The sequence below is a fragment of the Protopterus annectens genome, chromosome 6.part1 (assembly GCF_019279795.1).
Source record: "Protopterus annectens isolate FY-2018-M chromosome 6.part1, PAN1.0, whole genome shotgun sequence".
NCBI lineage: Eukaryota > Metazoa > Chordata > Ceratodontiformes > Protopteridae > Protopterus > Protopterus annectens.
This window is the reverse complement of record NC_056738.1, coordinates 151,565,359-151,581,942: the sequence shown is the minus strand read 5'-3', so window position 1 is coordinate 151,581,942 and position 16,584 is coordinate 151,565,359. Positions and strand designations below refer to the sequence as shown.

At 37.4% G+C, this 16,584-nt stretch overlaps 1 protein-coding gene across 1 annotated transcript in view; it reads left to right on the top strand.

The window, feature by feature from the left end:
* NOSTRIN (nitric oxide synthase trafficking) overlaps positions 1-16,584 on the top strand; it is a 702,548-nt gene that overhangs the window by 141,608 nt on the left and 544,356 nt on the right. Inside the window, exon 3 of the mRNA XM_044075591.1 lies at positions 15,631-15,714. Coding sequence (XP_043931526.1) covers positions 15,631-15,714 — 84 coding nt within the window. The remainder of the gene's footprint in view (positions 1-15,630; positions 15,715-16,584) is intronic.

The window sequence follows — 16,584 nt, the reverse complement described above, 5'->3', positions numbered from 1 at the left end:
CTGCTGTTGACCTAGTCTCTTCTTACCTACTTTCAAGTCCAATACATCTGGCTATTACCTGAGAAGTCCTCTATGTTATGATTACTACCCCTATTTATGCTCTATTCCTATTGTGCCCAGTTGCTGCTATGCAACTGTATATAAATGTGGATGATTTCTAAAACTGATACATTGAATATGTTACACGTATATATATATATATATATATATATATATATATATATATATATATATATATATATATGGGTCTACTTTATTTACCAAAAGGCCAAAATACCGGCAACCACAATGCCGCGACGAAAATCACAAAACACGGAATCACAAAGCAGGTACGTATGCACAGGGCAAGTAAATACTTGTCCAATGGGGGTTTATGCCGTTTATCCACTGTAGTGCAATGCCAGAGTTGGTATATATTGTTAGTGGGTGTATGGGGGGGCAAAGCTGCCCACATCAGGGGTGTTGGGGGTGTAGTCCCCCAACCTAGGTAGGTTTTTGGTGGTTGTTAGTTAATGTTTTTGCATGTATTCACTTGCCCTGTGCAAACTTACCTGATTTGTGATTTTATGCTTCATGATTTTCGTCTCGGCATTGTGGTCATCGGTATTTTGGCCTTTAGGTAAATAGAAGTAGGCCTATATATATATATATATATATATATATATATAGATATATATATATATATATATATATATATATATATATATATATATATATATATATATATATATATATATATATATATATATTATATATAAATATATGGGTCTACTTCACATAATCGAACATACAAATGTTCGACTTTCATATGGCTGAGATCATATGATCGAACATTTGACTGTTCGACAATGTGAAATAAAAAAAAAAAAAAAAAAGTACTAGCCGGGGGGGGGGGGTAAGCCACCCTTTACCCCCTACACCCCCCCACTATTTAAATATACCAAATCCGAGATCACACTACATTACATTAAAGGGAAATCCTCTCCTTCCGCACTCTATGGAGATCCCCATTCAGACCGTTCAAACTTTTAAAAGTTCGATCATATGGTCTCGGCCATATGAAAGTCAAGCTTTTAAAAGTTCGGCCATCTGAAGGGGACCTATATATATACATATATATGTATATATATATATATATATATATATATATATATATATATATATATATATAGTAATAAATAAAAACACAGTTTGGATACATGAAAAGGAAACATTTTTCAGTCACTAAAGTAAAAGATAAGATGCTTTCTCTACTAAACTATATTCAAAAGTTGTAGACTTCTTCAGATTAATGCTAATGTCAGAGTAACAGTGTTTCTTGGGTCTATATTACATAGTCGAAGTTTAATAACTTCGAACACGGAATGTTCAAACCATCCTGTTTGACGTTAAAAAACTTTGACTATGGATAAAAAACAAAAGAAAAGAAAACAGAACAAAATAAACTGTCCTTACGGAGATTTCTGTTGAAACGCTCAAACTTCTGCAAATTCAAACTTATGGTCTCGACCATATGAGGTTTGAACTTGCAGAAGTTCGAGTATCTGATAGGAACCCATGTTTCTTAATTGTATGTCTTAATTGAACAGAGCTAAGCTCAAGTTACAGTCCAGCAGTTTCAGCACAAAGTAATTTCCCATTCCAAGCTCAAAAGTGTGATGCCTTTGGCAATCAGGTTGTGATGGGGGAGGTATCAGGGTCAGACTGAGGTGTAGGTGGGTATGATAGATAGGCAATGAATGGTAAAAGTCATGGGAAATTATTCTGGTGAATTTTTTTGTTGAGCATTGCTTATGGGTGACTAATACAATGGCAAGTCCATTGACTTTTCAGGTATTCTCTGGTGGCAGCCTTAAATTTTTTCAGTTGCTTATTAGGTCTAATTTCAAGTGGGAGACTGTTCCAAGCGTTGATGGGGTTATAGCTCTATAGATTATGTCTGAACCTAGTTTTTGGCTTGTGAGTTAATAGAAGGTCTTGAGTGGAGCTCTGGTGAGGTCTAGCAGGTGAGTAGTGGGAGATTAGAGTAGAAAGAGCAGGGCAGTAGGAAGCTTGGTCGAGGATGCAGTGAATGATCTCGTGCTGGGAGAGGAGAAGGTGGTGAGGTAGTTTGAGGCAGTTTAGCTGTTTCAGTGAGAGGCAGTGATGGGAATTATAGGTTTGCTGGGTGGAAAATCTAGCTATCTTATTGTAGGTTGATTCAAGTTTAGCAAGGAGAGTCGAGTTAAGATTAGTAAAAACTTGAGAACTGTTTAGTAGACTGGGTAGAAGGTGAACATGAGAGAGTTATCTTAGCTTCCATGGTGAGAATTTTTTTGTTGCGATATAGGAGTCCTAGTTTCTGATGAGTTTTCCTGATATAGTTGTTGATATGTAAGTTGAATTTAAGCTGGTCATAAATAATAATTCCTAATAGCTTTGTATTTGATTTAACCTCAATTAAGTGTTTTTTAGAGATCATATTGAGAAGGTGGATTTGATGTGGTTATAGTTTATTGGTAGGAAAAGTAGTAACTTGTTTTTTGGGGGGGGATTAAGGATCAGTTGGTTTTCTGAGAGGCAGTTTTCAACTGAGTTGAAGGTAGTCTGGGTGGCACAGATGAGTTCAGAGGGTGAGTCAGCAATAGTGATGACTGTAGAGTCATCAGCATATTGGACAAGAGTTGAGAGAGGACATGAGTAGTAGAGAGAATTGGTAAAGATATTAAAAAGTAGTGGCTGCCCAAGGATCGATACTTGTGGGACACCCATTTTAACTGGAAGAGGCAGGGAGTGAGCAGAGTGCTATTTCACTGCTTGAAGTCAGTCAGAGAAGTAGCTGGCAAACCATGAATAGTAGCAGGGGAGAAGTTAAGATTAGTTAGTTTGTGCAGTAGAAGAGAATGGGAGATGGTGTCAAAAGTCTTTCAGTGGTCTAAGCATGTGTAGGAGATAAGTTTGTTGTCTTCTCTGCCTAGGGAAACAGAATTTAGGAAGGATAGTAGGGTGGTGGTAGTGCTATGCTTGGGTCTAAATCCATGTTGAGTTGGTGTAAGCAGGTTTTCTTGAATTAAGTAGTGTATGACCTGTTTCTGAATACATTTTTCGATAATTTTGGAGAATGGTGACAGGATAGTGATAGTCATACTTCCAGACTTTTTTTGGATTAGATCTCATGGATGAGTGGGGTTGTAGTAGAAATCTCTTTTCTCTTTGTTAATGTGTTTTTAGCCTGATTTCTAAGTTGTTTAAATCTCTGCAAGTCTGCTGTAAGCATTGTTTTTGTCCATGTTTCCCATGCTTTGTCTCTATTTTTTATTGGGGAACGGCTGGTATTGGATAGCCAAGGTGAAGTATATATTTCAAACTTCCATAATCCAATAACACAGAAAAGGTAGTAATTTGAAATGTTACCTGCAAGATTATGTCAAGAAACACAGACTGAATGTCCAAAAAAACATGCTTACATGTACTAAGTATGGGTCTTTCCTGGAATATTCCCTTTTCTCCAAGATATGGCATATGGCAGTTTTGGATTTAGCATATATAAGTTTTGGGTGCAGAGAGTTTGGCCTCCTGCAAAAAAAATAAGTTTATAAAGGAGAGGAGTGATCTTTGAGATCTGTTGTTTGCCCGGATTTTCATATTTTTTTCAGCTTGTCACACATGGCATTAAGAGTGCCGTCATTTCATTTGGGAGCCCACTGAAAATTACACTTATGGGAACCTTCTTTCCATTCCCACATGTGCAATACAAGCTCAGTGTCCAAGGGATCCTTCTTCCATTTCCTAAATGAGAATATTTATGTGTGTGTGTGTGTGTGTGTGTGTGTGTGTGTGTGTGTGTGTGTGTGTGTGTGTGTGTGTGTGTGTGTGTGTGTGTGTGTGCCCTTCCAGCATGTTCTGTTGATTGTGGTAATGAAGTTGAGGTCTCTGGAGTGTGTGGTATGGAAGGATTGGAATTTCTTTAGATCTAGCATTTCTAACAGAGCTGGGTCAGACATGGCTTTGTAAGTCAAGCAGAGATCGCCTCTTAGCAGATGATATGAGACAGAGAATAGCTGGAGTTTATTTGAGTCTGTCCATGTAGGACATGTGTTTAAGGCCTAGGATCCTCTTCATGAGGTATGTTTGTGGCCTCTCCAGCTGTTGCAGGTGTCTACTGAGGTACATGTCAAATGGGGCATTATACTGTATGAATGGTCTAATGAGGGAAGAGAAGAGAGGAATGATGACCTCTTTCTTCCTGGATGCAAAACCCCTGGTAATGAGATGTGCCACATAGAAGGACTTTCTGACCACAGTGGCAATGTGGTGGTCGAAGGAGAGGTTGCTGTCAACCTGTGCCCGCAGATCTCTTATAACACCTTCAGTATTCAGTGGGCTACCATCAATGTGGTAACTGTGGGAACTGAGTTTTTCCCAAAGGGGATGACGATGCATTTTTTGGCATTAAGCTTAAGGCCATGGTTTCAACACCAGTCATTGGTCTCAGTGAGGCCTTTCTGTAGGATGTCTGCATCACTTGGGGAGTTAATAATGGCTCCCAGCTTGCAGTCATCTATGAACTTAGTCAGCCAGAGTCCCTCCATATTGTCCTGGACTTCTGAGAAGTAGATGCCAAACAGGAGAGGACTGAGGACCGATCCCTGTTGGACTCCACTTGTGACTGGTCAGCAGTCTGACTTGGAGTCCGCTACTTTCACACTGTAGGTTCTATCTGTGAGCCAATTTGCAACCCACCTAACGATATTGGGGTTGATGCCTAGTTTGGTGAGCTTATCAATAATTCCTGAGTGAGGAATGGTATCAAAGGCCTTAGCCAGGTCGAGGTAGGCTGTATGAACTGCCTTACCTTCATCAACAATTTTGGTGACTGCCTCAAAGAAATCAACCAGGTTGAGCAGGCATGATCTACCTTTCACCAAACCAAATTGCATGGGATCTAGAGTTTGGAAATTCCCTATATCCTTGTTAATTAGGTCCATGATTATGCGCTCCATAGCCTTACATATCAGACTTGTCAGGCTAATGGGGCAATACTTTCCAGTGTCTGTAGTCGCTCCTCCTTTATGGAGAGGGATGACTGCAGCAGTGCACCATTCAGAAGGGACAAATCCTGAGGTGAGACTGTGAGTGAACAGGGCACACAAATGTGGTGCCATTTCACTTTGTAATTCATGTAGAACACAGCCAGAGATAGTGTCAGGTCCCATGGAAGCTGTATTCTTGGCCTTGGACAATGCAGCTTTAACCTGTGCTGCAGTAATGCTGGGTGCCTGGCATTCTTCCGGTATTGAGAGTGGCCCTTGGGGGGGGGGGGGTAAAGTTGTCACTGATTCTGTCAGCCAGTATGTCGGCAATATCTGTTGGCTCAGTATAGGAGGTACCATTGTGCAGTAACTCAGAGCAAATCTGGGTATTGCCATATTGATTCTTAATATAACTCTAGAAGGCTTTGTGGTTGTTTTTAGTATCTAAACCACCAACGACCAGCAAAAAACGATAGTGAACATGCAGTAATGAAGAAATAATGATTATTTATTTATAATTCCTTCAAATCCAGACCGGTTTCGGCTATTCAGCCTTTATCAATGAATACAATAAAGTTTTTTTGAATGAAATGAAGCAGCCTGCATTTATACTAGTCTCTGATTACCTGGAAGCAATATTACAGCACCACCCAGTGGCTGGAGTAACAAAGTGCATGTTCCATTCTTGATTGAAGCATATGACCAGTGACATAAAAATGCCAGAGGTGTAGATATTAAGTCATATTTTTAAAGATAAAAATCAAAGCTCTGGAAGTAAGCCATTATATGACATACATATTACAAGGTAATAGACCAATACCATAGTCACTATTTGTGAATGCATATCATAGTGTAAAAAAGGTAATGTCATTTTTTAATAACACAATACAAATGAATATTGCATTATTTTATGTACAGAATTTAGATTTTGAAGTATTATTAAGCATGAAAATGTGAAATTTATGATTGTTAAGGTATTTAATCCATGTGTGGGTATATGGCTTTAAGACAAAATTTTGGTTTTGGCGCCAATTTAAGTATTTAAATGGAGATAGTTTTTTATATTCATTACTTGTTCTGAAGAAGCTTGTATCTACGAGTGAAAGCGCTTAACTTTTGGAGTTATATTAAATTTATTTTATTCAAAATCCCTGAAGTGTTGGTTCGAGTTACTTTGCTGACATCTGTGAGTAGCAGCGTTTAGCGTTGGTGTTTGCTGCAACTTTCAACACTTTGTTTCGTCCCAACGTTTGTTCTGGAGTTGCTTGGATGGAGAATACTCACAGTCCAGTCAATAGCACTTCGCTCGTTCATTGTGATGAGTTCACCAGCCTACGGGCGGATGTGTTTGCATTATGAGGGGAAGTTGCTAAAATACTTGATTTATTTAGCAAAGCATCCAATCCTGGGGAACTGATTCAAAATACTTCAGCCTTGAGCGGAGAGTGTGACAACAACTTCTATGCTGGAAAAGCGAGGCATATACCCTTGAGGAAAGGAATATCACCTCGGAGCATTGAAAGAACTGTCTGCGACGAATTACCGTCCACCTCTTCGCCGGAGATACCAAATGGGCAGAAAAGGGAATCTGTTCGTGAATGTGGAATAGATTTACCTTGTACTGTTGGTGGAGCTGATACAAATAAAACGCAAGTTACGGACTTCACATTTGATTTCTCGTTCGGAAATCTTGCGGAGGAAGCCAGAAGAACTGGCACTAAACCTAAAAACTCACAACCAGTTCGGACATATGCACATGTGTCCAGCGCACAAGGCAAACAACAAGGTACTGTTTGTTATTTAAACAATCCTAACAGACAACAGGCACTGAAGGATTTTGTGGTTCAAGAATGTAATTTTGACACAGTATGTGGTGGGAATTTGTCTGACCAACGTGTTGATTTAAAAGGAACTTTAAGAGACAACATATATTTGTTTGGCAAAAAGTTGAACATTATTAATGCTGCCAAATTAGACAATGCATATCTAAGTCACTGTATTTCATTGAATATAGTGCCTATGGGATTGAGGTTTTTTAAAACTCCCATTGGCATTGACATTAACTCTGATGTAGAAACAGAATTTAACACTATGTTTGATTCTTTTGGTATTGAGTTTATGAAAAAGCTTATTAAGCATAATGACATCAAACTATGTAAATATATAGCAGAAGTGGAGAAGATTAATAATTTGATCACACACGATTTAGCATTCTCACAATGGGAAAAATTATATTACAAACAGTTTGAGTTGGCTGAAACTAGAGCCAAAAAAGCTCTAGAATGCAAATACAAAAAGCTAAATAGGGACAAAGATCAATACAGGAGGTATGACACATACAAATAGGGGCATTACAAACACTCCAAATATAATGGTGAGGCAAATGAATATGATCAGGATTTGCAATATGACAATCTGAATAAGGACAAAGGAACTTTTTTTCATTCACCCAGAAAAGGGAACTTCGGGAAATGGAAAAAAGGAGGGAGGAAGAAATTTTGGGTGAAGAAATGGTCAGCAATAGAGAGCACAATTCTAACATTAAGCCAGAAACTACTAATGTTATTACAACTGAGGGTCCTATAAGTGAGTACAATAATTTTAAGATCTTTAATTACAGCCATATTGTGTTAGACAAGGTTCATTTTGAACTTTTTTCTAAAGGTATGAAATTCATTCCGACGCCTAGATTCCACTTAGTGGACTGTTTGTCAGAATTCAAACTGTACGTTAGGAAGTTGAACTTGGCTCTTATGTTCAACAATGAGGACAGGAGTATTGAGGCCCCAGAAAAATCTTTAAAGAAGAAAAGTTGTTTTATTCCAACCAACAACCAAAACATTCTGATTTATGACAATCTTGTCACTAAGGAAATTTACAAAGTTAATAACATAATCAAAAGGAAACGGGTGACTAAGAACCTCACTGAAAAGGAATTTAAGACATTATCTGGGTTAAGGAAGGACAATAGTGTGAGGATTATGAAGCCTGACAAAGGCGGAGGTATTGTCTTCTTTGATTCCATGGCATAAAGTGGCATTATTCAGGATATTTTATACAACTCAGGTAACTACTCAGCTATTTCTCTTAATGAGGTAAATATAGCTTATAGAAGAATAGACATGTATCTAGAGGAATACTTACTAGAACAGAGATTACCTGAAGAACTTTATGAATATATGGTAGTAGAATCTCCCACATTAGCTACCATTGTTGGGATTCCAAAAGTGCATAAGGATCACCATAAACCTCCATTTCGTCCCATTATATCTGGAAGTAAGTCAAAAACCTTTCCCATAGGGGTGGTTATTGACACCTTACTCAAACCAGTATACAGTGAGGCACACCATTTAGTTAAAGATTCGTGGGAATTTTTAAAAAATTTTCCAGTTAATTTAAAATGTCACGAACTAATGTTCTCTTCCATAGATGTTATCGACTTATTCAGCTGTATCCCAATGGAAGAAGGAATTGAAGCATTTATTAGAAGCCTAAGGAAACATACCAAATTAAGTTGGGATCGGATTGCTTTGTTGTAGTAGGTTACACAGAGCATGTGTGGTCGAATATGGGCCATATAGTCATTTGATCAAGAACATACTGATCAGGAATTGGCATATATTGACAGCGGAACAAGAAATAGGAAATGTATTGGGGGACAGACCACTGTTCGTATATAAAATGAGTAGAAACTTAAAACACATTCTAGAAAGTGGTATGAAAGATAACAACAAGGGAATAGTACATACAACTAAATGTGGTTCTTGTCACCAATGTCATACTATTTGTGAGGAGAATTATGTCATTTTGAACAATATTAATAAGACTAAATTAACATTTAAAAGGGGAAATTGCAGAACTAGTATGCTTGTTTATGTAGCTATGTGTTCAGCATGTCCGACCTATTACATAGGGAAGACTGAAAGGCAGTTTAGACAGAGAATATATTCCCATATGTACAGTATAAAAAGGAAAGACACAAAAAATGCACTGTTTAGACACATTTTAAAAAGTGGTGAGGAGCATTCTTTTAAGTTTGCAATTTTAGAAACTGTCAGCCACAATCCTAGAGGTGGTAACAATAAAAATCTGTTAGCCTATAAAGAACTGTGGTGGCAGTTGTTTACTGATGCCACAACACCACCGGGTATCAATGATTTTATTTCAGTGAAACCATTACTGATGTTAAATAGGTAATGTCATTTTTTAATAACACAATACAAATGAATATTGCATTATTTTATGTACAGAATTTAGATTTTGAAGTATTATTAAGCATGAAAATGTGAAATTTATGATTGTTAAGGTATTTAATCCATGTGTGGGTATATGGCTTTAAGACAAAATTTTGGTTTTGGCGCCAATTTAAGTATTTAAATGGAGATAGTTTTTTTATATTCATTACTTGTTCTGAAGAAGCTTGTATCTACGAGTGAAAGCGCTTAACTTTTGGAGTTATATTAAATCTATTTTATTCGAAATCCCTGAAGTGTTGGTTCGAGTTACTTTGCTGACATCTGTGAGTAGCAGCGTTTAGCGTTGGTGTTTGCTGCAACTTTCAACACATTGTTTCGGCCCAACGTTTGTTCTGGAGTTGCATAGTGTAAAAAAGCAGAAAATATATACCACTAGTATATATATATTTTGAAGGGTGATAACCACAAGTTCAAAAGAACTGAATAATAATGAACCAAGTACTGATCATATAATATATTACAAAATAAGGCAAAAAGAGTATAGTGGCCTCATTCTCAGCTATATTATAGATTATAATAAATTGAAATAATATGCTTGTAGATAATACAAGTTCAACATTGTAATTGTACAATACTCAATGTTTAACGCCAACATACCAGATACGAATACCAAACCATACATATACATATTCGTATCCTGAACAATTTTTTATCATGCTTTACAGAGTATAATATGAGCGTTGGTAGGCCTAACCACCATTGAATGGTTCGTACTAATTCTTGATCTATATGAATGTTTGTTGTTGTAACCATGATTATGAAATCCTCCAGTGTTCAGTGAAACTCACAGATGGTCATTCAGACCTGGGGGGAATAAACATCCAAGGTTGGTTATCCAATATTGTTCCTTGTGGTTTAAAATGGTGTGCCAACCCTGTTGGTTGTTCCTATCTCCCTGAATTTTGTCAATGATCATGAACATAAACTGGGCATTGGGATGTTGTATCGTGTGTCTGTATAAAGCATTTGTTTCTTTTTTGTATCTGTCAGAATTTTGCCTTCATAGCTGGCTTTGGGGATTTTGATGAGGGATCTCAAGATTTTGTTGAGGCTGATAAGGGAATTTTTCCAGTCTTAGGACTTCACTTTTTTCTGTAACAGTTTCTTCCTTCTGTTGTAGAGTTTAGTAATGTGAGGGGACCACCAAATTGGCTTTCTTTTTTTGAAGAAGACCTTCTTGGTTCAGTTGGGTATGGTTAGTTCCATGTATTTATGTACGTGTTTGTACAGTGCATTGGTGTATGATTTGTCATTCATGCATCTATTTTCTATTGGCATGGGTGCCGTGAAGTTAGCCACCTCTGTTTTTAGGAGTCCAAAGTCAGCTTTGGAGAAGTTTTTCATGATGGATACCTTTGCTGGGGGTGTGGGTGCAATTTGGATTTCCATGGTGATTAGTTTGTGGTCGGATCTAACCAGGGAGGAATTGGTGTAGAGTAACGGTTGCCCATTTTAGTAATAACCAGGTCAAGGATGTTGCTTCCTATAGTGGAGGTAAGAATGAGCTGGTCAAGGGCATTAGAACTGATGAATTCCAAGAAGTGTTGGGCCAGTGCATTGGTGCATGAGTAGCTTTCCTAGTTGATGGAGGGATAGTTGAAGTCATCTAGTCTGAGAGTGTTGGGTTGGATCTTAATAGTTTCCAGAGTGCTTAAGAATGTGGGGTGAGAGTCTTGGGACATGGTTGAGGACCTGTAGCAGACTATGACCTGAATTGCCATCTTACCCAAAGTTAGTTGTACCTGGAGTATCTCAGATGTGTTATGCTGGGCTACTAGTCTGGAAGTGTGTATATGCATATCCTTTATGAATATGGAGACACCACCGCCTTTGGTGCTTCGGTCCATGTTCTGGGGCTGAAAGGTATGGAATGAGTTATAGCCTGGTAGCACAGGGGTGCTTTCTGCTGCTTTAAACCAGGTCTCCATTACAGCACAAATGTCGATGTTCTCCATTTTGAGGAGTACTTCGAGCGAGTGCATCTTGAGATTTAGACTTCTAGCATTGAGCAACATGACCCTCAGATTGCATTTATTTATAGCTGTTATGGTGGTAATTTGGTCTTTGGAACAGTGCCTAAAACAGGCACTATAAGCATGGCAAAAGCCTTAGCCAGTACCCGGAAACCCAGGGGTGACAGATGCAGGCTATCTCTGGCAAAGCATCGAGGTCTGTCAGTCATGTCATCCCGAGCAGACAGATACTGGATCCCCTTAGAATTACACCAGAAACTTAGCCAATTGTTGAAATCAATCATTTTCTGCTTGTACTACGGTATCATTCTGGACGATGGTAGGATGCTGCTCAGGGATAGGGTCATACCTGCCAAGCCCACATAATCCGAGAGCTACACCATGTCTCTTTTCATGTAATCCAGGGAGGTGCATCTCAGGTCATTCACACCCACATGGACAATGACAGAGTCATACTTGTACTTGTTGTGGAGTGACCTGAGTGCATGTGTTATACGTTGGATTCTGACACCTGATAGACAGCTGACTGTTACTTTCTCCTTATTCAACCTAGTGAGTGGGACATCAGTGTACCTCACTATTGAGTCACCTATGATTACTGTATTGGACAAGCTGTTTTTCCTTAAAGGCTTAGGTTGAGGGGGCACACTGTGCAGGTGAGCTATGTGTCTTCTGATTTGTTCTCTGTTGTGGTGGTCAAGTGCGTTTCTGCCTTGGAGGTCTCTGCTGTTTGGTTAGATTTCTATTGAGAGCCTCCATGAAGGTGGGTGTGTGGTTTGTGTTTTTATGTGAGGGCTGTGATGGTGGGTGTTCTGGAGGGCTATGTGTTCCATGTGGTGTGATGCAGGTTTTGTCCTTCTCCTCTTGACCAGCTATTCCAGTCTTGGCTGGAAAGTGCATAGCTTCCAATTTGGAGATATAAGTGCATCTATCACAAGCCTGAGTGTTGGGAAGTAAGAGGAGAGGGCTGTCTGTGCACATGACGCAGTTGCTACACTGCCTCAGAATGCCCAAGTTCTCCAGGTTAATAGGAGAAAGCACAGGAACCTGACCTTTAGACATGCCAGGAGGAATAGTCATCATTACTAAGTATTGGAGCTGTTTCCTTATAGGACGTCTAGTGCTGATAGCACTTATGTGTGCTACAATAATTTCTACAAAAAGCCTGATGAAGTGCTAGGCGAATACACTAATTAAAGTGCAAGAGAGAAGAGAACTATCAAGATCTAAGGGAAAAATTGAAGAGCAGACTTTTTTGCACTGGTAATAATTTATCCCAGCTTAGTGGAACCTGCACAAACACGGGCTTTTAAACCAGAAAGTTGAAAGGGATAGAAAAACTGTCCAAATGGCCAACAAACTACAATTTCAGTGCCAGAAACCACTCCTCTTGTGGTAGACAGGCTACCTAGTGCTTACCACTGACATTAGTATTTTAAAGTCCACTCCAAGGGAGATGGTTTGATGCTGGAAAGGAATGGAAAACCTTTGAAAAATATCTTACTTATCTTTTTAGCAATGTCATGGGAGGATAGGTATGCTAGAGGACAAGGTTAATACTTCTTTCTCAGGCTAAAATGCTGAGTGATATTTTTGAGAATGTCCCCTGATTATAAAAGTGCTCATAATAGCCTTGTTTCCTAGGGAGGTGGTTTGATTTTACTTTGTTTCATAGTTCTCAGTATTGTTATAAGGAATGTAAGAATTCAAGTCTGATTGTAGTCTTTAGACTATATGTCTGTTGTACATTAGAACCTTTAATTCCATTGACAACCAGTGGAACTGCTATGATCCTGACACTTTTTCAGCTTGCTGAAGTTAAGTCATTAAGCATACTAAGGAATACTGCATGAAATCCTTCAGTAATGTCATCTATGTATGCAAATTTAACTATGGGCCAGCTGGCTCACTTTAGGAGAGTAATGATGATTTGATTATTAAACATATTTTTCATTTTTACTAGATTAACATGTAGTACCTTTTTTTCACCTGGGGATCATGGTCTCTGATGGAGTCTCATATAATTTCAGCACAAGTAGTATTACCTGGATTGGAGAACATCATTTATTTATTTATTTATTTCCAGTTTGATTACCGGGGAGGTCCACTGGGCTCAGTGAGCCCGTTTTCAGTGGAGGCCCAGGGAGAAAAGCTCCATATTACATACAAGTAAACAAAAATAAAATTATACAAAGTAATGTGATAAAGTACAAATGCAAAATGGAAGAAAATTCTTAACATATTTACATAGTTGATTGGAGAACCAGTTGTACAACATTTAAGTTGGTAGAGGCAAAAGATAATGGTTACTTAGTTATGAGTTCTCAACTGTAGATAAACTGTAAATAGTTGTAAACTAATATTTGAAGCTTTGTAGTAAATATACGTTTAGAAGAATTAGGAGAAATAAAGGTGGAAAGTACACTGTTAGTTAAGCATACATTAGATTTTCTGGAGTATTCATAGAGAGATAGTTAAACAGTAGTAAAAGTGGAGCTCAAACATGGCAGATGTGATTGTTGTGGTTAGACAGCATCAGCTAATATAGGTAGTTAGTAAAAAATATCATTCCCAGTTAGAGGGGAGGAGATCGAGGACTATATACAGTATTTACATTATATACATTTAAGGTATTAATGTAATATTATTAATGTAATATTACATTAGATTTAGAGTGAGGCAGCTGTTTAGGAGAACAGCCTTGAGTGGAGGAATATGTAGAGAAGCTCCATGTCGAAGTATACGTAGAAGAATCTTAGCAGGTTAAGCAGGTAGAATACAGTTACATTTCCAATTATGGAAGAAGTAGGAATGACGTTGTATATCTATTTCTGATTTTATCTGGTCTGATTGTCATCTGAAAATCTTGAGTAAAGCTGTAACAGCTGAGATAAGGATTGTACTGTCACTGGCAGCTGTGGAAAACTCTACTATGAATCAGTATGTATTGTTTTGTCCCCCTTAATTCTAGATGCAACTCAAGATAGACTATTGAAGATACAGGATCTTCTATTGGTATATATATATATATATATATATATATATATATATATATATATATATATATATATATATATATATATACACACACAGTGGAAATAGATTTGTAATAATTGATCATAAAAACATCTACTATAATCTCTGTCTCTGCAAAATCAGGTGTCTGTTTAAGGCACAATTTGTATTCATCCTTTTGGGAGTATATGACATTATAAATGACAGAACAACAGTTTGAACTAAACCACTGATGACATGCTGAAAACTTTGGAAGAAGATACTTAAAATATGACCATCTTATAATCATAGATAAAAAATTAATTAAAAACCCAACAAACTTCATTGAAATGCTTACTTCACTTCAGTCGTACCTCTCAACCTCTTAGAGCAAGAAATCTGGACAAGTCCATAAATAATAGGGGGACAAAGGGCCAAAAATAGGGACAATCTTTAAATATTGCTTTTACAAATGTAGAAAGTTGATATAATAACAGGTTGTGTGTTAACATGAATTTTCTGACGGGTGTGAAGTCTGAAACTCAAATGTATGACATTATTTTCTGACTTCAGTCTTTAATGTCTTGCCAATGATTTCCTGGAAAACCACAATTTTATGAAAAAACAGACCAAAAATATGAGGCAAAAATCTGGACATTCTGTGAAAATATGTACAGTTGAGAGGTATGCTTCACACATGGCTTCCAAAGGTTGAAGTGTATCTGTATCTGAAAACAGTATTGATCCTACACTTTCTTATGTTACTTGTAGATGAATGAGTGTGATATACTGATTGGTCTTTCTGTGAGACAGAAGATAGCAGTTGGAGAACCAATCACCAAGAGCTGTTTTTTGTAACTTGAGGCCTTTCTTTATGAAAGGGACAAGACACTGGTCAGTTAAGTACTTACCCACATCCAGACCTATGTAACCTGGTGCTAGATGGCTTTAGTGAGATTAAGTAATCTTACAGGTAAGTGTAGAGTATGAATCCAGTTTACCACAACTACTCCAGCCACTTGCAGCAAAGTATTGCATTTAGGCAGTATCCATGAAGGTGTCATCAGGCCTAGAATGAAACTGTTGTCTTGTAGAAACTAGGACCATAGTATGGCTGCAGTTTCACACAGGTGTGGTTCATGTACTACCATACAATCAAACAGATGATGCTGTTGTAGAGCAGATGTATTATGATTCTTGATGTTTGTGCTTTTATGATTTCACCAGAGAGTCAGTTCTTGCCTAGCTTTCCTGTGACTAGGTTGAATTTTTTTAGATGCAAATCTTTATTAGCAATTGTATTATGCTCCATCCTTTTTGTGGTTTGCTTCTTGTAAGATGTTATTTTATAGGTCAACATTATAGTACTAACTTTTTCTCTGTTTGCATTTAAAGGGCTGACTTGGAAAGCAGCTATGCTAAAGGCCTACAAAAACTGGCAAGTAAACTTACAAAAGCATCAGGAAATGTGAAGCAGAAGTAAGCATTGATAATACATATTTATTTTATTACAACGTATGGATGCTTTACCTTGGCATGTATTATTCAATGTCATTATGCAACAATGGGTAATTATGATGGATTATGCAATGTTTTAAGAAAAGGGAAATGTAGCAGCCCTGGGATTATTTGTTTAAATTTGCTTATTCATTTGTTTATCTATTTGATAACTGGCTAAGTGAAATGGGCTAAGGGTCCTTCTCAACCATAATGCAGGTCAAAATACAAGTACAACAGACTAAACACACTGAAATGTCATACAAGTTTAAGGCTATAATATTATTCTACAATTATACGTGCATCGATGTTTTTATAAAATTGTTGCTCAGAGCTGTGATTTTCAACTAAATGTTTTGCTACAGAATGTTAATTGTATGATTTGATAATAATATGCTGCAAAAATCACCTCTCATCAAGTGCTGCTGTTTGTTTTTCTTTTTACATATATAATTAATTTCATGCAGGTATTTGTAAGTCTATAAAGACCGATTTATTTTGGCATACGTTGTTATTTTTGATATAGTGTCAGTTTAAATGTGTAATTCTCAATTTTCAGTTAGAATTTATGCTAGAAGGGAAATTAGATTTTTATTCAAATATGTTGAGTTTGAGCACAAATAGTTTTCACATACCCATAGTCAAAATACCATTTATACAGTAAAATACCTCTGTCATGTTGTTACATTAATGTATGACTGTTGCATGTCATGTGAGGAAACTGGAAAGATAATAGCTTTATCTTCCTGTCTCGCATAGCTTGTAAATCAACTAGGCATAATCCTGACTGCATACCAGCTGAGAAAAGGAGACAGACAGAAATGAACACCACTTTTAAAAGTGAACACCTCT